Source organism: Myxocyprinus asiaticus, chromosome 7, assembly GCF_019703515.2.
Source record: "Myxocyprinus asiaticus isolate MX2 ecotype Aquarium Trade chromosome 7, UBuf_Myxa_2, whole genome shotgun sequence".
NCBI classification, from domain to species: Eukaryota; Metazoa; Chordata; class Actinopteri; order Cypriniformes; family Catostomidae; genus Myxocyprinus; species Myxocyprinus asiaticus.
In genome coordinates, this window is record NC_059350.1 from 320001 (window position 1) to 342792 (window position 22792).

The 22792-nt window shown below is 40.2% G+C and overlaps 2 protein-coding genes across 2 annotated transcripts in view; one reads left to right on the plus strand and one right to left on the minus strand.

Annotated features, from left to right (window-relative positions):
* Positions 1–6697, plus strand: part of LOC127443760 (uncharacterized) — a 24740-nt gene extending 18043 nt beyond the window's left edge. Inside the window, exons 16-20 of the mRNA XM_051702618.1 lie at positions 1–21; positions 325–469; positions 556–650; positions 3198–3415; positions 6312–6697. The exon at positions 1–21 is cut by the window's left edge and continues 116 nt beyond it. Of these exons, the coding sequence (XP_051558578.1) occupies positions 1–21; positions 325–409 (106 nt within the window). The 3' untranslated portion in view covers positions 410–469; positions 556–650; positions 3198–3415; positions 6312–6697. The remainder of the gene's footprint in view (positions 22–324; positions 470–555; positions 651–3197; positions 3416–6311) is intronic.
* Positions 6369–22792, minus strand: part of LOC127443758 (zinc finger protein 260-like) — a 30496-nt gene continuing 14072 nt past the window's right edge. The window contains exons 3-5 of the mRNA XM_051702614.1: positions 22247–22637; positions 11988–12317; positions 6369–8244 (exon numbers count right to left, since the gene is read on the minus strand). Of these exons, the coding sequence (XP_051558574.1) occupies positions 7361–8244; positions 11988–12317; positions 22247–22637 (1605 nt within the window). The 3' untranslated portion in view covers positions 6369–7360. The remainder of the gene's footprint in view (positions 8245–11987; positions 12318–22246; positions 22638–22792) is intronic.

The following is a 22792-nucleotide window of genomic DNA, read 5'->3' on the forward strand; positions in this document are numbered from 1 at the left end:
CATCACCGCAGCCAGTGTGGAGTGAGTGCAATTTATCATCTTCCTCTAAACATAACCCTCACACAAACATTCATGCATTTACACATTCTCATTAAGCTATTATTGTATGTTGTATTATATGGTAGGTTATACAGTATGTTGTGTTATGTTATTTGTTAAATTATATGTTGTTGTTATATGTGTAACATATGTTATACATTATGTTATAGCTGATTTCAGGTTTTACCATCATTGTGGGGACACGTGATCAAAACATGACACACGCTCTCACACACTAATAAACACACTCATATACAGTATGTGACAGTGTGTGTGTGTTTGCAGGCAGGCTGCTGCTCTCTCACTAAATGCAGTTCAGAGAAGAAGAGGATTCTGTTCAGTATCGCTTAGAATGCATTCAGTGCAATAAACACACGCTGTACAGACACCATCAGCTACACAACATACCAGCTCATGCAGTCTTACCTCGGTAACACAAACACAACACACACATTATGCATAAAGAGACATCATACTCTGACACTGTCAATCTGATCTATATGTTTGTGTGTACAGGTGGTGCTGATTCTACGTTTATTCGTAAACTTGTAAATTCCAACGTCAATATGGATCTGATCACCTTCATTAGTCTGGAGCATAGCGTAATCAACGTGAGTCTCATTCCAGGTTAACTGAATGCTGTGTTGACAGCATTTGATAATTACCACAAAAAATCATTTCAACAGTGTGTAAATGAAATGGAAACCATTTATGAAAGTATAATTGAAAGAGTCAGTATGAAACTGGTATGGTAGAATAATTTTCCAACAATGTCCGTTATACCCAATAATAAACTCAGCAAAAAAAAAAGAAACGTCCCTTTTTCAGGACACTGTATTTTAAAGATAATTTTGTAAAAATCCAAATAACTTTACAGATCTTTATTGTAAAGGGTTTAAACAATGTTTTCCATGCTTGTTCAATCAACCATAAACAATGAACATGCACCTGTGGAACGGTCGTTAAGACACTAACAGCTTACAGACGGTAGGCAATTAAGGTCACAGTTATAAAAACTTAGGACACTAAAGAGACCTTTCTACTGACTCTGAAAAACACCAAAAGAAAGATGCCCAGGGTCCCAGCTCATCTGCATGTACGTGCCTTAGGCATGCTGCATGGAGGCATGAGGACTGCAGATGTGGCCAGGGCAATAAATTGCAATGTCCGTACTGTGAGACGCCTAAGACAGCGCTACAGGGAGACAGGAAGGACAGCTGATCATCCTCGCAGTGGCAGACCACGTGTAACACCACCTGCACAGGATCGGTACATCCGAATATCACACCTGCGGGACAGGTACAGGATGGCAACAACAACTGCCCGAGTTACACCAGGAACACACAATCCCTCCATCAGTGCTCAGACTGTCCGCAATAGGCTGAGAGAGGCTGGACTGAGGGCTTGTAGGCCTGTTGTAAGGCAGGTCCTTATCAGATATCACCAACAACAACATCGCCTATGGGCACAAACCCACCTTCGCTGGACCAGACAGGACTGGCAAAAAGTGCTCTTCACTGTGAGTCATGGTTTTGTCTCACCAGGAGTGATGGTTGGACTCACGTTTATCTTCGAAGGAATGAGCGCCAATGAGGCCTGTACTCTGGAGCGGGATCGATTTGGAGGTGGAGGGTCTGTCATGGTCTGGGGGAGTGTGTCACAGCATCATCGGACTGAGCTTGTTGTCACTGCAGGCAATCTCAATGCTGTGTGTTACAGGGAAGACATCCTCCTCCCTCATGTGGTACCCTTCATGCAGGCTCATCCTGACATGACCCTCCAGCATGACAATGTCACCAGCCATACTGCTCGTTCTGTGCGTGATTTCCTGCAAGACAGGAATGTCAGTGTTCTGCCATGGCCAGCGAAGAGCCCGGATCTCAATCCCATTGAGCACGTCTGGGACCTGTTGGATCGGAGGGTGAGGGCTAGGGCCATTCCCCCCAGAAATGTCCGGGAACTTGCACGTGCCTTGGTGGAAGAGTGGGGTAACATCTCACAGCAAGAACTGGCAAATCTGGTGCAGTCCATGAGGAGGAGATGCACAGCAGTACTTAATGCAGCTGGTGGCCACACCAGATACTGACTGTTACTTTTGATTTTGAGCCCAACCTTTATTCAGGGACACATTATTCCATTTCTGTTAGTCACATGTCTGTGAAACTTGTTTAATTTATGTCTTAGTTGTTGAATCTTTTATGTTCATACAAATATTTACACATGTTAAGTTTGCTGAAAATAAAAGCAGTTGAAAGTGAGAGGACGTTTCTTTTTTTGCTGAGTTTATAATATTTTTTCCAATTTATGCGATTGTTCTCAGATTGTATTTTCTGATTTGAAATATGTTTTAAAATCTTGGTCAACTGTTTTGGGGATTTCAGTCTCTCCCCATTCAAGTAAATAGGAGCTGTACTTGCATCCATAGAAAATAGCATCCCACAGGCATTACGAACATGTCCGCCTGACTTTCCTTAAAGTGGCTGTAAATAATTTTTAATGGAAAAGTATGCAAAAAATGTTCCTACCCCTGAAAGATATGAATGAAATAAGTGTTGTGAGATATCTCATCTATCTCTGTGACAGCTCTAGACTCTATAAACACCGAAAACAAAAAATGTGCCTCTGACGCTTTCTGCCTTTCAATAATTTTACACATTCTCATAGTGTTGTTGTTGCAGCGAAATATTGAGACTTAATGCCATTTTTATGCAATGTTGTTTATTACAGTTGTCAGTTGAGGGGGCTATTATGCTGCTGTTGGTTTTAAAAACCAGTCTCAGGCTGTGTTTCCACTGCGTGGAAGAAATCCGTCAATAAAGCTCATTTTGGATCTTCGGAGTGTGGGGTTTAAAGTCACTTACAGCACCTTTCAAGGGACTTTGACTGCATGTAATCAGCCATGAAAATAACCGCAGTGAATCCCCTCTGTGAATAACGCTAAGCTGTTATTTATGCCACTAGTGAACAGGGTCAAGATATTATTGCAGCATTCTCACATCAGTTTCTTTGCTATAAACAGTCCTTTATATATTTACTGTTTTTTGGTTTATACAAACTGAGGTACGAGTTAAAATAATTGTTTGTGGTATTGGACAGAATGTCACTGAAGTTGTATTTAACCCACAGTAATCAAACACTAATAATCTGTGTGTGTGTAGACGCTGAATGTGGTCGACGTGAAGAGTTTGTTGGGTGTGAATGTAGCTGATCTGAAGACATATGAAAGTGCATCACAGGTGCAGGATTGGATTAAACTGCAGCTGCAGTCAGATCTTGCCATGCTCAGCATCGGCCTGACGGGTGGCACACCTTCATCCACCAACAGCACAACGAAAGCACCGTCATCAGAGCAGCACTGTCACCATCTCCACCACAGGTAATTACAACACAAATCTGTTAGAGACAACAACTGTGAGCACATCTGTTATTAATGGAAGTTAACTCTATTCATCAATGGACTACATGCACAACTGCTTCCGTGTTCTATGTAGTGCGGCTCCGGTGTTTCCAGTTACAGCGTTCAGTGCGCCTACGTGCAGAGACTTATGAGAAGGCAGATTATTTCTTTTTTTAGGGCTGTGAGCTGATTAAATCAATAAATCATATTTTTGGTGTTAACGTGGCATCTCAATTTTATAATTTGCTCTAAATATATGTTTTCCTTTCCAAATGTAGCTGAACTCAGCTCCTGAATAATAATCAAACATACTGTATATGCAGCAGTCTCATTAACACACGTTTCATTCATTAATGATATTTCATACCAGCTGAGATTCAACCATAAATTCCACCATACAACGACTGCAAATAACTTTTTTTTGGGATAAATATTCCAGATGTATTTATTTATAAAAACATTAGCTGTTATCTTACTCTGAACATGCTTTAAAAATCACTTCGAACAGAATGAAGCAGTTGTATTATCAAATTAAATAATTAAATAAATAACTGCACTAAAATATATTTAACTACACTACACATATTTAATCTATTTCAAACGTTATAACACAGCTCTTGTGCATTTGCATTTGAACATTTATTGATATACAGTACTTATCAGTGAAACAGTGAGACAAAATAAAGATTAAAACATACATTTAATAAAAACAGGTGTGTTCATCGCGTCTCTCCTCCCTCACACATAGCAGTGACTGAAGCACGTATTTGTTTAATTCAAAGAGCGCCGCTGGTGCTGACACCCTTTGTCTCATTCCATCTTTTGTCATTTGCGTTTCGAGCTGATCTGTGGTTAAATGTCTGCTACAAACCTCCGTGTGAGGAGAAACGGTGAAGTGCGCTTGGATTGGAGTATACACCGATCAGCCACAACGTTGAAAGCACCTGCCTAATATTGTGTAGGTCCCCCTCGTGCCGCCAAAACAGTGCCAACCCGCATCTCAGAATAGCATTCTTAGATTATATTCTTCTCACCACAATTGTACAGAGTGATTATCCGAGTTACTGTAGACTTCAAACCAGTCTGGCCATTCTCTGTTGACCTCTCTCATCAACAAGGTGTTTCCATCCACAGAACTGCTGCTCACTGGATGTTTTTTGTTTTTGGCACCATTCTGAGTAAATTCTAGAGACTGTTGTGTGTGAAAATCCCAGAAATACTCAAACCAGCCCATCTGACACCAACAATCATCCATGTGATTATCTAATCAGCCAATCGTGTGGCAGCAGTGCAGTGCATAAAATCATGCAGATACGGGTCAGGAGCTTCAGTTAATGTTCACATCAACCATCAGAATGGGGAAAAATGTGATCTCAGTGATTTGGAGCGTGGCATGATTGTTGGTGTCAGATGGGCTGGTTTGAGTATTTCTGGGATTTTCACACACAACAGTCTCTAGAATTTACTCCGAACGGTGCCAAAAACAAAAAACATCCAGTGAGCGGCAGTTCTGTGGACAGAAACGTCTTGTTGATGAGAGAGGTCAACAGAGAATGGCCAGACTGGTTTGAACTGACAAAGTCTACAGTAACTCAGATAACCACTCTGTACAATTGTGGTTAAGAATATAATCTCTGAATGCTATTCTGTGATGCGGGTTGGTGCTGTTTTAGCGGCACAAGGGGGTCCTACACGATATTAGGCAGGTGGTTTTAATGTTGTGGCTAATCGGTGTATATACCAGCCATTGCTCTCTCAGACCGGCTCGGGCTGAATTAAAGCTCTGAAAACTGTTCTTCCACTGAATTCTGAAGAAGCTGTACATGGTAATGTTCAGAATATTTCTTCTCCTATCTCTGAAAAGATCTTGGGCTGGTTGCACCAGCTATATGTAAGTTACAACTTAGCCTAGTTGGGGCGTAAATGGGCACTAAGTCACAATTTATGCTGTACTAAATATTTGAGCGTTGCACCATTAAACTTAGGTAGGACGTAACCCTACGTATAAACTAAATATTTACGGAAGCCTCCGATCAGGAGTACCTGATGGAATAAAAAAGCAGACTGATATTTAATGACATCAATGAGCTCATGTTTTGCATGACAGGCTTCAATCCTTTTGACATACAGTATGGTGTTGGCATTTACACTCGTTTACATTTACGAGAGAGAAAAAAAAACGTAAGTGGCTCTTCAGCATGAAAGCGATCTAACGGTGCAGTTTTCAGGATGCGTTGCCCGGTGTCAAGTTTCAACTTACGAAATAAAATATAGACATTTATTAATTTTAATATTTTTCCACCCTGTTGTATTAGTATTTATTTATCACCCCTTATTTATTTTAGATACAGTTCCTATATATTGTTATTTACACAGGGCAAATATACTATTTATCAAATCTACTTTTATTACATATCGTATTTTAATGGGGATATAATTTATTAAAGCTGACAGTTACGGGTCACAAGGTTTGAACATCAACCGTAACGAGATCAAACTGAAAATCACGGCTTTTTAACACTTCTGTGTACAAATTTCAACGCTGCTTATTGGATAAATACAGGTAAACGTCATATTATGCGACTACGCATTACTTTACTGACAGCTGACGACCTACTAGTTAAGTCTTGTCTTAAGAACAGATGGTGAAACCAAATTAAGCACTGACTTAGTAACAAACTAACTAGTAGTTACTAAGCCCTTAGTGTGAACTTTACGTCCTAACTTACGTGAGAACTTACGCACAGCTGGCGCAACCCTACCCTGTACTGAAACTAGCAGGCCGCACTATTTCAAAGCGGAAGTACGTCATGAGGCTCAGTGCAAGTAGTCCATTGAGCTGCTGAATCATTATAAACATGGTCTGTCTCTGCAGCTGCAGGGTCGAGAGTTTGGACACCTGTCTGTCTGCAGCTGTTCCTATTGGCTGTTACTATGACGACACTCCAACTGCTACACTGATGATGTCACAGTATCTGTATTTACTGTCTCTGTTCAATACTTAAAGATGTTTTGCACTTTCAGTTTTATTGTTTTTCATGAATTCATCACATCTTCAAAGGTTATTATTACTTACATGAACTATTTCTGTGAATATAAATTAATCATATTTGATTGGGCTGAAATCAGATACATCAGCAGGTTTTCCAGTGAGAATAATACAGATAGATAAAGTTCTGTTGGTCACATCTGATTCACATCAGCGACTGCCCGTTACAGATTCAGCAAAATGCAATAAATAATCTGATTACATTAACTTCATATGAGGCTTCTGTTTGTATGAGTTTGTAATAATTTACCCGTATGTGGCGTGGAGCGGTGTAGAAGATGGTGTGATATTTTAGTTTATTGCAGGGGTATTCAAACTTTTTGATGCCAAGAACGCCCAAAATTGCTGACACCCTTGCAAGGGACTTTATATAAAATATAAAGTCAGCTTATGTTTTCATGTATAAAGACCTAGTTTTACTGTGTGAGGAAAAACAGTGTGATATTATAAAGATAACATGTTAACGAAATAACTATTTTATTCTGTCATTGTACTAAAGCCAAAAAATAATTAAATCTGTAAAATATCTAAAAAAAATATCTTCTTTAAGGTCATAGTAATACCAGGTATTCATATCTTAAAAGTATCATATAATAATGGTATCAGTGAATCGCTAATAATAAACCAGGAAAACAAAGATTTTGAAAGTATTTACTTCTGAAGAGATTTAAGACCATTAGTTCAGTGAATATAGAGACTTAAATGAGATATGTACAATAGGCCTGCTGCCTCAAAAACTACTGCATGCACTACCTTCAACTCTTAATCTCTACTCCAAATCCACATTAAAACTCTGAGATATTGAGATATTACCCCCTAAATGGCAGTGAGAGCTCGTTGTGCATTTCTGGATAAACTAAGAAAAGATGCTATAGTTATTCTAAGTCAGTTTGTTCTTTCAAATGTTTCTTCTGATGAGTATGAAGACTTCCTAAATAAGCAAATTCCTCCCCACAGACAGAGCAGTGGTAAGGTTTCTCTCCTGTATGCACTCTCTCATGGACTTTAAGGATATCAGATCGAGCAAACATTTTGTCACACTGAGTGCATTTGTAAGGTCTTTCTCCAGTATGTGTCCTCTTGTGCATCACTAAGTTAGTTTGTTGACTGAAACTCCACCCACAAATGCTACAGTGATAAGGCTTTTCTCCTGTGTGCACTCTCAGATGAATTTGTAATGTACGAAGATCTGAAAAACTTTTTCCACAATGAGAGCAGAGGTAAGGTTTCTCTCCAGTGTGCACTCTCTCATGGCATTGGAGACTATATTTTGTATGGAAACATTTATCACAGTGAGAGCACTGATAGGGTTTCTGATCAGTGTGACATTTTGTGTGTGTCTTTAGAGTACTTGACTGCTTAAATGTTTTTCCACATTCACTGCATTGATACGGCCTTTCGTTGGTGTGCACACGGACATGTTTCTTCAGACGGGATCTGCATCTGAATCTCTTCTTACAGTGAGGACACTCGTATGGTTTTTCCACAGTGTGTATTCTCTCATGAGCAACTTCACAGTGGAACTCCTTTACTCTGTGCTCTTTTGAATGAAGGTTCCTCTCTTTTAAGGTAGAAAATCTGCTCCCACATCTCCTACATTTAAAGAATTTCTGTTCTGTGTGTTTTCTCTCATGTCTTGCTAAAAACCCCTTTGAGCTGAAAGTCTTCTCACAGATGGTGCAGGAAAGACTCTGTGCTTTCAGGTGCTCTTCTGATGTAGAAGCCGTATCTCCATCAGAAGATGAACCATTGTTCACATCTAAAAAGGAAAATAATGATAACATTTTAATTCTGATTTACATGTTCAATAAAAAAGGTGAATACTAATTCTGAAAATATGTGTTTATTAGGCAATATGCACTAATTTACAACATCATCCCCCTCTCTCCCAAACATTTCCTCAAAACTCAATAATCAGTACAACCTGTTACATTACAGGTGAATGTGTACATACAAGCTAAACTGACAATTTTAGAGCTGAATCCTATCCCTACAGAACTAGCCCAGTCAATGTCCCTACAAAACTGATTAATCCAGAGTCAGTGCCCCTACAGAATTGACTAATCCACTGTCACTGTCGCTATAGATCCAACTAATCCAGTCACTTTCCCTATAGAACCAACTAAACATCGGTAACTGTCTCTCCAAAACAGACTAATCCAGAGTCACTGCACCTATAGAACCGAATAATCCACTGTCACTGTCCCTATAGATCCAACTAATCCAGTCACTTACCCTATAGAACCAACTAACCATCGGTCACTGTCCCTACAGAACCTACTAACCCACTGAAAATGTCCCTACAAAATAGATTAATCCAGAGTCAGTGCCCCTACAGAACCGACTAATCCACTGTCACTGTCCCTATAGAACCAACTAATAATCGGTCACTGTCCCTACAAAACAGACTAATCCAGAGTCACTGCCCCTACTGGAACAACTAATCCAGTCACTGTGCCTATAGAACCAACTAATAATCGGTCACTTTCCCTACAAAACAGACTAATCCAGAGTCACTGCCCCTACTGGAACAACTAATCCAGTCACTGTCCCTATAGAACCAACTAATAATCGGTCACTGTCCCTACAAAACAGACTAATCCAGAGTCACTGCCCCTACTGGAACAACTAATCCAGTCACTGTCCCTATAGAACCAACTAATAATCGGTCACTGTCCCTACAAAACAGACTAATCCAGAGTCACTGCCCCTACTGGAACAACTAATCCAGTCACTGTGCCTATAGAACCAACTAATAATCGGTCACTTTCCCTACAAAACAGACTAATCCAGAGTCACTGCCCCTACTGGAACAACTAATCCAGTCACTGTCCCTATAGAACCAACTAATAATCGGTCACTTTCCCTACAAAACAGACTAATCCAGAGTCACTGCCCCTACTGGAACAACTAATCCAGTCACTGTCCCTATAGAACCAACTAATAATCGGTCACTGTCCCTACAAAACAGACTAATCCAGAGTCACTGCCCCTACTGGAACAACTAATCCAGTCACTGTCCCTATAGAACCAACTAATAATCGGTCACTGTCCCTACAAAACAGACTAATCCAGAGTCACTGCCCCTACTGGAACAACTAATCCAGTCACTGTGCCTATAGAACCAACTAATAATCGGTCACTTTCCCTACAAAACAGACTAATCCAGAGTCACTGCCCCTACTGGAACAACTAATCCAGTCACTGTCCCTATAGAACCAACTAATAATCGGTCACTTTCCCTACAAAACAGACTAATCCAGAGTCACTACCCCTACTGGACCGAATAATCCACTGTCACTGTCCCTATAGAACCAACTAACCCAGTCCCTGCCCCTATAAAACCAGCTGCCCCCACAGAACCGACTAATCCATCTTTTACTCCTGTTTTTGAGGACATATTTAAACATACAGAGAAATGCAATCCAAAATTATTACAATGCTCAACAAGACTGACAAAGATGACATTTATGCTTAGTTTGACAGGTAAAATAATGACATTATTTTGTATGAAAGTTTTTAATGTGGCTTAACTTGTTAAGTATTATAAACTTCAAAAGTGGAATTGTTATTAACACTGGTGTAGCAGATGTTGATATTTTCTTTTCTGCTACAGCAAATATTATATTTACGTCTTGATTGAGAATTCCAATGGTTTACTTGGATAGCAGCAATCTTCCTAACAAGTATTCCCCTTACTGAACAAACCAATGCACAAAATAAGATGCGAACAGTATAAGGAAAACTACCAAATCCGTTTCAAATGCAGCCTCATTCACGGTACTGCACATACTTACCCTATTTTTAAGATATACGCAAATTGAATTGCATAATCTTTGACAAAATTAATACAACTTAAAATATTTAGTTTTTATATATATATATATATTTTTATTACAGTTTACACAATTCAGTTTGATGGAATTTCGTTATTAAATTGAAATGTGTAAATCTTGAATTTATTTTGATCTTCACGATCAAGCAAACCTTTCAAGACTTAATGCAAATTGTACACCAGACAAAAATGTATTTCACAAACATGATTGAAACATTGTGTCTGCTAAGATTAAAATTCAAGAATATTTGTGAGCAATATTGTGCACAGTATTTTGTGCATCAAATACACAAAATACCCTTGAAGCATTCTGATCACAAGCAATCATTTGCAGGTGTAAACACCAATCTGTCTCACTTGACAATTTGTGATCAGATCACCCAAGATGGATTTTGATACCAGGTTTAATACCAGGAAGCCTGCAACGAAGCGGTTCACTTTCGCAATGTGGTATGAATGCGTTCATATCGGCAACAAACTGTACTGGAGTTTACATGAACCGTACCCCAGACCACCTTTTCAAGTGGCCTCAGGTTCGCACCCAAGTTCAGAAAAAAGCATTCACATGATCCAAACGAACCAAACTTTGACGTCATTCGAACCAAAAGGCCAAAAGTAAAGCACCATCAGAGAGTAGCTCATAGACAAACACAAGTGTTGTTCTGTGCATGTAAAGTTTTGGTGGTAAATCCAAAGAGAAACATATTTCAATAACACAGTGAAGCTGATGTCTTCGGAGTTGCTACCTAGTTACAGAGGTAAACAGCTGCCGCTTGTTCTCACATTGATGATGAAACCCGAAGCGCAGTTCAGGCCCAAACAACATGATGTGAACAGAGACCAGCGGGGGCAGGGGGAAGGTGGGTTAAACAATTTCTGCTTTAGACTAATTAATCGAAATGTGAAAGCACATTAAATCTCAATGAGATATTGTCCCCTAACTGGCAGTGAGAAATTGTGCATTTCTGGATAAACTAAGAAAAGATGCTATAGTTATTCTAAGTCAGTTTGTTCTTTCAAATGTTTCTTCTGATGAGTATGAAGACTTCCTAAATAAGCAAATTCCTCCCCACAGACAGAGCAGTGGTAAGGTTTCTCTCCTGTATGCACTCTCTCATGGACTTTAAGGATATCAGATCGAGCAAACATTTTGTCACACTGAGTGCATTTGTAAGGTCTTTCTCCAGTATGTGTCCTCTTGTGCATCACTAAGTTAGTTTGTTGACTGAAACTCCACCCACAAATGCTACAGTGATAAGGCTTTTCTCCTGTGTGCACTCTCAGATGAATTTGTAATGTATGAAGATCTGAAAAACTTTTTCCACAGTGAGAGCAGAGGTAAGGTTTCTCTCCAGTGTGCACTCTCTCATGGCATTGGAGACTATATTTTGTATGGAAACATTTATCACAGTGAGAGCACTGATAAGGTTTCTGTTCAGAATGTATTCCTTGGTGTACCTTTAAATAAGACAGTTGTGTAAAGGTTTTCCCACATTCACTGCACTGATATGGCCTTTCATTGGTGTGCAAGTGCACATGTGCATTCAGATGGGATCTGTTATTGAATCTCTTCTCGCAGTGAGAACACTGATATGGTTTTTCCCCAGTGTGTATTCTTTTATGAGTATCAAGGTTTGCTTTGCTGCTGAAAAACTTGTCACACTCACTGCAGTGGAAAGGGTTTCTTTCACCATGGGTTTCCATGTGAACTTTAAGATAACCAGAAGAGTGAAAAACCTTCCCGCATCGCCCACAGAAGAAGTCCTTCTTCACTCTGTGCACTTTTGAATGAAGGTTCCTGTCTTGTAAAGTAGAAAATCTACTCCCACATCTCCTACATTTGAAGAATTTCTGTTCTGTGTGTTTTCTCTCATGTCTCGCTAAATGTCCCTTTGAGCTGAAAGTCTTCTCACAGGTCATGCAGGAAAGACTCTGTGCTGTCAGTTGTTTTGATGAAGAAGCCGTTTCTCCATCAGAAGATGAACCACTGTTTGCATCTAAAAAGGAACATAATAGTAACATTTTAATTCTGACCTACATGTACCCACATTGCAAACATTTAAAACAAGAAGGACAAAACAAATCCAGAGTCACTGTCCCTACAGAAAGTGTCTTCAACATGGGGTGGCACCGCAAGGGGTCCGTAATTTATTGTTTGATCCACAACTGGCATGCAAGCAATAGAGCGAGAGAGGAGTGGGTATTTCATGTAGTTAAAAGTTCCTCGACATGTTGAGGTCCCCCACACCTGTGTGTCAAATCTTTCTCTTGCCGTAATCCTTCCTTATATTTGTGAATTCTGTTTTATTTAGTTATGAACTGAATGGAACACCAAATTTTGCTGAAGTTGAAGAGAAAGGCCCAGATCAATTCTGGCCATAAAGTCAATGGAGTAAGTTATTTTGTGAACTCATGTTGCAGCCGAGTGGACCGACTCACTGAACATTCACTTGACTGTCCGAGGAAACTGAGCGCCTTTTTTGTTTATTTTTGTGCTGGTTCCGCTAGGGGCTGGAGTTTGTTTAGTGAAGGAACACACCTTCGGGACAGTTATGTGGATGAATCTACATGTTCTTTCTGTTTATTCCACCTATTGGCTGGAGTTTGTTTTATAGATTATATTTTGTTGTGTAATTCTGTTTTGTTGTGTAGTTTCTATTTCAATAGAAACTTTCCCCCGAAAGGACCGGACTTGAGCAATCCGACGGCAAAGTTGTCGTGGGGGCTCTCATAGGCATACATGGACTGTTTGAGTTTAGAGGGATGGACACCGTTTGGCGCTGTCGTGCACGGGGTTGATGTGCACGTTTTTCTTTTTTCTGTTTGTTTGGTTCATGGGAAAGTTTGGGGTTTGATTGTTGCACTAATGTTGGAATGTGGTCTTTATAATTTTATTTTTGACACTCAGTCTATTTTTCCTAATATGTCAAAATGTCAAATGTTAATATGAGTGGATTGTCTCTCTCCACGTGGAATGTAAATGGCTTGGGGCACCCCATAAAAAGAAGGAAGGTTATTTCGCTTATTAAGCGTAAGAAATATGATATTGTGTTTCTTCAAGAAACGCATCTTTCCTCGCAGGAAGTTGAAAAATTTGGGAAGATATTGGGTGGACATGTTTTCTTTAGTGCTGGCTCAAGTAAGAGCAGGGGAGTCATTACACTGATAAGTAAACATCTACAATTCAAATGTCTCAAACGGATTAAAGATAAATTAAGAAGAGTCATTATTGTTTAAGCAGAAATTCAGGGGCAAAGGTTGATTCTGGCTAATATTTATGCACCTAACGCTGATGATCAGGGCTTTTTTATAGATCTTGAAGGGATGTTGCAAGCCGCTGGCACCCCTCATGATATAATATTGTGAGAAGACTTTAATCTATTGATGGACTCAGTCCTTGATCATAGTGAAGCAAAAGTGTGTAAGCCCCCTAGAGCAACATTGATGCTTCACAGGATGTGTAAAAATCTTGGTCTTATAGATATTTGGAGACTTTTGAACCCATCTGGTAGGGAATATACATTTTTTTTCATCAGTCCATAAGATTTATTCTAGAATATATATATTTTTTATATCTAAATCCCTCATTTAATCTGTGATTATCTGTTATTGATTGTTCAGTTGGAAACATCTTAGTCTCAGATCACGCCCTGGTGAGTTTAGAGGTGTTGCCACATATGGAGAAAAATAAATCATATAGTTGATGCTTTAATGTATCTCTTTTGCAAAATCCTGATTTCCAACAAATAAAGGCGGAAATCAATGTTTATATGGAGACCAACTGGTCCTCAGTATTCACTGTGGGCGTGGCTTGGGAGGCACTTAAGGCGGTTCTTAGGGGTCGGATCATACAGTATACCTCATTCACCAAAAAATCCAAAGCACGAGAACTCGTGGAGTTGGAAGGGAATATTAAAAGTGCCGAGGCAGAGCTGAAGCACCAAATGTCGTCTGATGGCCTCAGAGAATTGACCTGATTGAAATACAGATATAATACTATTTTGTCGCGGAAGGTGGAGTTTTGGCTATTCAGGGCAAGACAGTCATACTTTGAGTCGGGGGACAGATATATAAAGTCTATATAAAGTATATTGTCTTTTTCTACCATTCCCTTAGTGAAATTTGCTGGTGGTGAAATATTTACCTCAGCCATTAATATTAATAATGCTTTTAAAGGATTCTATCTTGATCTTTATAGTTCCACGTCTTCGTCTACTGATGAGGATATTAGAAACTTTGTGGAACCATTAGATCTTCCTAAACTGACGACTGAGCAAAAACATTATCTTGATTCCGAGATAACTTTGGAGGAGCTTGGCGAGGAAATTAAGGTCTTGCGGAGCCAGATGGCTTTGCCACTGAGTTTTTTAGATCTTATCCTACAGAATTGGCTCCACTTTTGTTAGAAGTTTATACAGGATGGAAAGCTTCCGCCAACCATGACACAAGCCCAGATCAGTCTGATTCTTAAAAAGGACAAAGATCCAAGCGAGTGTAAGAGTTACCGTCCAATTTCCCTGATCCAGCTAGACGTTAAAATATTGTCAAAAATTTTGGTTTAACCGATTAAGTAAAGCTATGACAACTCTTATACATATAGATAAGGTGGGGTTTATTTGGGGCCATAGCACTTCTGATAACATTAGGCATTTCATCAATATCATGTAGTCAGTGGCAAATGATCAGACTCCGGTCGCTGCCATCTCACTTGACATCAAAAAGGCGTTTGATATGGTAGAAAGGGATTATCTTTTTAAGATTTTGGAAATGTACGGGTTGGGAATACTTTATTAGTTGGATTAAGTTACTATATAGACACCCGGTAGTGGTGATAAAAACAAATGGATTAATTTCAGATTATTTTACTCTGGATAGTGGCACCCAGAAGGGTTGCCCTCTTTCCCCATTACTGTTCTGTCTTGCCCTGGGACCATTAGCAGCCGTGATAAGAAAGGAGGTGGTGGCGGAAGGTGTGGCGCATAAGCTTTTGCTTTACGCAGATGATATTTTATAATTCGTCTTCGACCCCACTAGATCTATGCCTTGCCTCCACAGAATTATTAATTACTTTTCTAAGTTCCCGGGATACAGAGTTCTAAATACGAAGCTTTGGATCTGACAGCATACTGCCCAGTAACGGCTTTTAAGCCGGGCGCCTTCCAGTGGCCCAAACGGGGCATTAAGTATTTGGGTATTTTATTTCCAGCAAATGTGTGTGATTTAGTTAGAGTTAATTTTGACACTTTAATAAAAGTTTTTTGAGCGATGTTGGCAGGTGGGCTTCATTACATTTATCTATGATTGGGAAGGTTAATGTTATTAAAATGAATTGTATTCCAAAATTCAACTACCTGCTACAATCTCTCTCTATAGATGTCCCTCTCTCTTATTTCAAGCAATTTGAGAGCATAGCGAAGTCCTTCATTTGGAATGGTAAACGTCCCAGATTACATTTTAATAAATTACATAGACCGACTGACAAAGGTGGGCTAGGCCTACCCAAGATTTTGTTTTATTATTATGCATTCGGTCTCAGACATTTGGCTCATTGGTCGCTTCCACCTGAGAGAGCCCCTCCCTGCTTTTGTATTGAACAGGAAGTTCTTGCTCCTATTTCACCATTGCAAAGCCTTTCTCTCAAAATTATCGAAGTTAAATTACACCCCGTTATCTCGCATTTGCACTTGGTATAGACAAAAGTGTCCAGAGTGTTTAATTCGGACATTTATTTAAATGTTGCCTCAAGCATACGGATGAACCCAAAATTATGTATTAATAAGTCCCCTTTCTGCTGGTCAGAGTGGATTGTGAGGGGGGTTACTACACTCGGTGACCTACAGTTGTGCTCAAAAGTTTGCATACCCTGGCAGAAATTGTGAAATTTTGGATTGATTTTGAAAATATGACTGATCATGCAAAAAAACTGTCTGTTATTTAAGGATAGTGATCATATGAAGCCATTTATTATCACATAGTTGTTTGGCTCCTTTTTAAACCATAATGATAACAGAAATCACCAAAATGGCCATGATCAAAAGTTTACATACCCTTGAATGTTTGGCCTTGTTACAGACAGACAAGGTGACACACACAGGTTTAAATGGCAATTAAAGGTTAATTTCCCACACCTGTGGCTTTTTAAATTGCAATTAGTGTCTGTGTATAAATAGTCAATGAGTTTGTTAGCTCTCACGTGGATGCACTGAGCAGGCTAGATACTGAGCCATGGGGAGCAGAAAAGAACTGTCAAAAGACCTGTGTAACAAGGTAATGGAACTTTATAAAGATGGAAAAGGATATAAAAAGATATCCAAAGCCTTGAAAATGCCAGTCAATACTGTTCAATCACTTATTAAGAAGTGGAAAATTCGGGGATCTCTTAATACCAAGCCAAGGTCAGGTAGACCAAGAAAGATTTCAGCCACAACTGCCAGAAGAATTGTTCGGGATACAAAGAAAAACCCACAGGTAACCTCAGGAGAAATACAGGCTGCTCTGGAAAAAGATGGTGTGGTTGTTTCAAGGAGCACAATACAACGATACTTGAACAAAAATGAGCTGCATGCTCAAGTTGCCAGAAAGAAGCCTTTACTGCGACCAATGCCACAAAAAAGCCCAGTTACAATATACCTGACAACACCTTGACAAACCTCACAGCTTCTGGCACACTGTAATTTGGAGTGACGAGACCAAAATAGAGCTTTATGGTCAGAAACATAAGCGATATGTTTGGAGAGGGGTCAACAAGGAAAAGAATACCATCCCCACTGTGAAGCATGGTGGTGACTCACTGATGTTTTGGGGTGTGTGAGCTCTAAAGGCATGGGGAATCTTGTGAAAATTGATGGCAAGATGAATGCAGCATGTTATCAGAAAATACTGGCAGACAATTTGCATTCTTCTGCATGAAAGCTGCACATGGGATGCTCTTGGACTTTCCAGCACAACAATGACCCTAAGCACAAGGTCAAGTTGACCCTCCAGTGGCCACAGCAGAAAAAGGTGAAGGTTCTGGAGTGGCCATCACAGTCTCCAGACCTTAATATCATCGAGCCACTCTGGGGAGATCTCAAACGTGCGGTTCATGCAAGAAGACCAAAGACTTCGCATGACCTGGAGGCATTTTGCCAAGACGAATGGGCAGCTATACCACCTGCAAGAATTTGGGGCCTCATAGACAACTATTACAAAAGACTGCACGCTGTCATTGATGCTAAAGGGGGCAATACACAGTATTAAGAACTAAGGGTATGAAGACTTTTGAACAGGGGTCATTCCATTTTTTTCTTTGTTGCCATGTTTTGTTTTATGATTGTGCCATTCTGTTATAACCTACAGTTGAATATGAATCCCATAAGAAATAAAATAAATGTGTTTTGCCTGCTCACTCATGTTTTCCTTAAAAATGGTACCTATATTACCAATTCTCCAAGGGTATGCAAACTTTTGAGCACAACTGTATATGAGAGTGGAGTGTTGAGATCCTTTGAAAATATGGTTCAACATTTTGGGATACCCAGATCTCAGTTCTTTAGGTATTTACAGCTGCGCCACCTGCTCTGTACTATTTGTGGGAGTAGCATACACCCCCTTAAAGCGGCAGATACTCTGGGAGAGGTAATTACAGTGCATCTGGAAAGTATTCACAGTGCTTCAATTTTTCCACATTTTATGTTACAGCCTTATTCCAAAATGGATTAAATTCATTATTTTCCTCAAAATTCTACAAACAATACCCCATAATGACAGTGTAAAAGAAGTTTATTTGAAATCTTTGCAAATTTATAAAAAATAAAAAACGAAAAAAATGTACATAAGTATTCACAGCCTTTGCCATGACACTCAAAATTGAGCTCAGGTGCATCCTGTTTCCATGGCTCATCCTTGAGATGTTTTTACAACTTGATTGGAGTCCACCTGTGGTAAATTCAGTTGATTGGACATGATTTGGAAAGGCACACACCTGTCTATATAAGGTCCCACAGTTAACAGTGCATGTCAGAGCACAAACCAAGCCATGAAGTCCAAGGAATTGTCTGTAGACCTCCGAGACAGGATTGTATCGAGGCTCAGATCTGGGGAAGGGTACAGAAAGATTTCTGCAGCATTGAAGGTCCCAATGAGCACAGTGGCCTCCATCATCCGTAAATGGAAGAAGTTTGGAACCACCAGGACTCTTCCTAGAGCTGGCCGCCCGGCCAAACTGAGTGATCAGGGGAGAAGGGCCTTCTGAACAAGCGAGGTGAACAAGAACCCGATGGTCACTCTGACAGAGCTCCAGCGTTTCTCTGTGGAGAGAGGAGAACCTTCCAGAAGAACAACCATCTCTGCAGCACTCCACCAATCAGGCCTGTATGGTAGAGTGGCCAGACAGAAGCCACTCCTCAGTAAAAGGCACATGACAGCCCGCCTGGAGTTTGCCAAAAGGCACCTGAAGGACTCTCAGACCATGAGAAACAAAGATTGAACTCTTTGGCCTGAATGGCAAGCGTCATGTCTGGAGGAAACCAGGCACCGCTCATCACCTGGCCAATACCATCCCTACAGTGAAGCATGGTGGTGGCAACATCATGCTGTGGGGATGTTTTTCAGCGGCAGGAACTGGGAGACTAGTCAGGATCGAGGGAAAGATGAATACAGCAATGTACAGAGACATCCTTGATGAAAACCTGCTCCAGAGCGCTCTGGCCCTCAAACTGGGGCGAAGGTTCATCTTCCAACAGGACAACAACCCTAAGCACACAGCCAAGATAACAAAGGAGTGGCTCCAGGACAACTTGTGTCCTTGAGTGGCCCAGCCAGAGCCCAGACTTGAACCCGATTGAACATCTCTGGAGAGATCTGAAAATGGCTGTGCACCGACGCTCCCCATCCAACCTGATGGAGCTTGAGAGGTTCTGCAAAGAAGAATGGGAGAAACTGCCCAAAAATTGGTGTGCCAAGCTTGTAGCATCATACTCAAAAAGACTTGAGGCTGTAATTGGTGCCAAAGGTGCTTCAACAAAGTATTGAGCAAAGGCTGTGAATACTTATGTACATGTGATTTTTTTCGTTTTTTATTTTTAATAAATTTGCAAAGATTTCAAACAGACTTCTTTCACACTGTCATTATGGGGTATTGTTTGTAGAATTTTGAGGAAAATAATGAATTTAATCCATTTTGGAATAAGGCTGTAACATAACAAAATGTGGAAAAAGTGAAGCGCTGTGAATACTTTCCAGATGCACTGTACTGCTTTTGGAAAAGGTCAAAAAGGGGACGGAGCTTCAACTTCTCTCAAGAGATTATGGGAGAAAGAATTAAACTTGGTAATGGAGGAAGGAGTGTGGGCTAGGATTCTAAAAAACATCAAGTCTGCATCTAGAGATGCAAAGGTGCGCCTTATGCAATTCAAGATATTACATAAGATTCTACTGGACCCCCTCTATATTGTATAGGCTTGGTCCTAAAGACACACCCACCTGCTGGCGATGCCAGTCAGAAGATGGAGACACAACCCATGTTTCTTGGTGGTGCGTTAAGATCCATGAATTTTGGTTGAAGGTTCAGAGTTTTATGTGTGACATATTGGGCACTCAAATTTCATTTTGCCCCAGACTCTGTATTTTAGGTGATAGGGGATAAACACATAAAAAACTGAGTCCTAACCAGTGTTATGATTGGCAGACAAATTGTTTAAGGGGATAGAAGTAGGCTGGAGCGCCCTAATTTCAAGAATGGTGCACGGAGATGACGAGGGTGGTGGCTTTTGAGGAAGTGTTATGTAGAAGGCTGGGGAATTGTGATTCATTTGATGGGAAATGGGGCAGCTATTTGGCATTTTTGGAGGGCTCTCGGGAGGGGCAGTGGAGAGAGAAGTTTAGTTTTAAATGTGTGTGATTATATTTTTTTGTGTGTGCATCTATACTCATGTGTGACCACAGGGATGTTGTTGAGTCAGGGTGGGGTTGGGGATTGGGAGGGGTAATAGTGGGGGTTAAATGTTGATTCTGTGTATATATTTTTTGCTTTTCTTTGTTATCTATATGAATAAAAAAAAAAAAAGAAAAAAGAATGTGAAATGTCAGAATAATAGTAGAGAATGATTTATTTCAGCTTGTATTTCTTTCATCACATTCCCAGTGGGTCAGAAGTTTACATAGACTTAGTATTTGGTAGCATTGCCTTTAAATTGTTTAACTTGGGTCAAATGTTTTGGGTATCCTTCCACAAGCTTCTCACAATAAGTTGCTGGAATTTTGGCCCATTCCTCCAGACAGAACTGGTGTAACTGAGTCAGGTTTGTAGGCCTCCTTGCTCACACACGCTTTTTCAGTTCTGCCCACAAATTTTCTATCGGATTGAGGTCAGGGTTTTGTGATGGCCACTCCAATACCTTGACTTTGTTGTCCTGAAGCCATTTTGCCACAACTTTGGAGGTATGCTTGGGGTCATTGTCCATTTGGAAGACCCATTTGTGACTGAGCTTTAACTTCCTGGCTGATGTCTTGAGATGTTGCTTCAATACCTCCACATAATTTTCCTTCCTCATGATGCCATCTATTTTGTGAAGTGCACCAGTCCCTCCTGCAGCAAAGCACCCCCACAACATGATGCTGCCACCCCCATGCTTCACGGTTGGGATGGTGTTCTTCGGCTTGCAAGCCTCACCCTTTTCCCTCCAGACATAACAATGGTCATTATGGCCATTTTGTTTCATCAGATCAGAGGACATTTCTCCAAAAAGTAAGATCTTTGTCCCCATGTGCACTTGCAAACTGTAGTCTGGCTTTTTTATGGCGGTTTTGGAGCAGTGGCTTCTTCCTTGCTGAGCAGCCTTTCAGGTTATGTCGATATAGGACTCGTTTTACTGTGGATATAGATGCTTGTCTACCTGTTTCCTCCAGCATCTTCACAAGGTCCTTTGCTGTTGCTCTGGGATTGATTTGCACTTTTCGCACCAAACTACGTTCATCTCTAAGAGACAGAATGTGTCCCCTTCCTGAGCGGTATGATGGCGGCGTGGTCCCATGGTGTTTATACTTGTGTACTATTGTTTGTACAGATGAACGTGGTACCTTCAGGCATTTGGAAATTGCTCCTAAGGATGAACCAGACTCCATAATTTGTTTTGAGGTCTTGGCTGATTTCTTTAGATTTTCCCATGATGTCAAGCAAAGAGGCACTGAGTTTGAAGGTAGGCCTTAAAATACATCCACAGATACACCTCCAATTCAGTACACCTCCTATCAGAAGCTAATTGGCTAATTGTCTAAAGGCTTGACATCATTTTCTGGAATTTTCCAAGCTGCTTAAAGGCACAGTTAACTTAGTGTATGTAAACTTCTGATCCACTGGAATTGTGATATAGTCAATTAAAAGTGAAACAATCTGTCTGTAAACAATTGTTGAAAAATTACTCATGTCATGCACAAAGTAGATGACCTAAGCAACTTGCCCAAACTATAGTTTCTAATATGAAATCTGTGGAGTGGTTAAAAAAATTAATTAATGACTTCAACCTAAATGTATGTAAACTTCTGACTTCAACTGTATCAGCCAATCAGTATGTTATAGGATGATATAGAACTCGTTTTAGAGTTTTTTTTATTTGTTGCCTAAGTATCGAGTTAGTATCTATAACGAAGTACCAGAGCTGGTATCATACCGAAACCAAAATTTTGGTATCGGGGCAACTCTAGTCCCTAAATGAACCAACTACTGTAATACAGAATCACTGCCCCTTCAGTACAGACTAATCCAGAGAGTCACTACCCCTACGGAACTAACAAATCCACAGTCAATGCCCCTACAGAACCGACTGATCCATAGTCTGTGCCCCAATAGAACCGACTAATTCAGAGTCACTGCCCCTGAAAAACTGACTTCACAGTCCATGACAATCAAGTATCATAAAAAGGTAAAACAGAAAATCAAGACACATACCTGAAGGAATAAAATACCCATCATCGTTATTATCATCTTCATCACTGTGCTGTTCCTCTGCTGTGGTTTCTCCTCTCATCTCCATCAGGTTCCTGCAGTCCAGCAGCTTCACTGAACACATCTTCAATGGTATCTGCAGCATCTGCTGTTCTCCAGCATTACAGACAGAAGCCAGAGACTCTGTGGAGGTTTGATCACCCTGATTACTGTCACACACACTCTCCTGAGTGTCAGTATAACAGAGTAAAGTGAGACTGAGTTCTGAGTCCTGTGTGTTTCTGGATCTCTGTTCAGATCTCTGATCTCTGATGCTCCACACTGAATCCAGACATTCTGTGGAGGTCCCATCAGTCACACACACTGAAGATTGACAGGAAACCTTCTCCAGCTCCTAAGAAACACAACACAATCACAATTTTTACTTATTTCACAGCTGTTCCTCTATGACTAACCTCATGTAGAGTTATACAAATATTTACTACCATCAGGATCAGTGAAGCCTGTAGCACTGTCTACTGTGGAAAAAATCTTTATAAAAAGATTTTA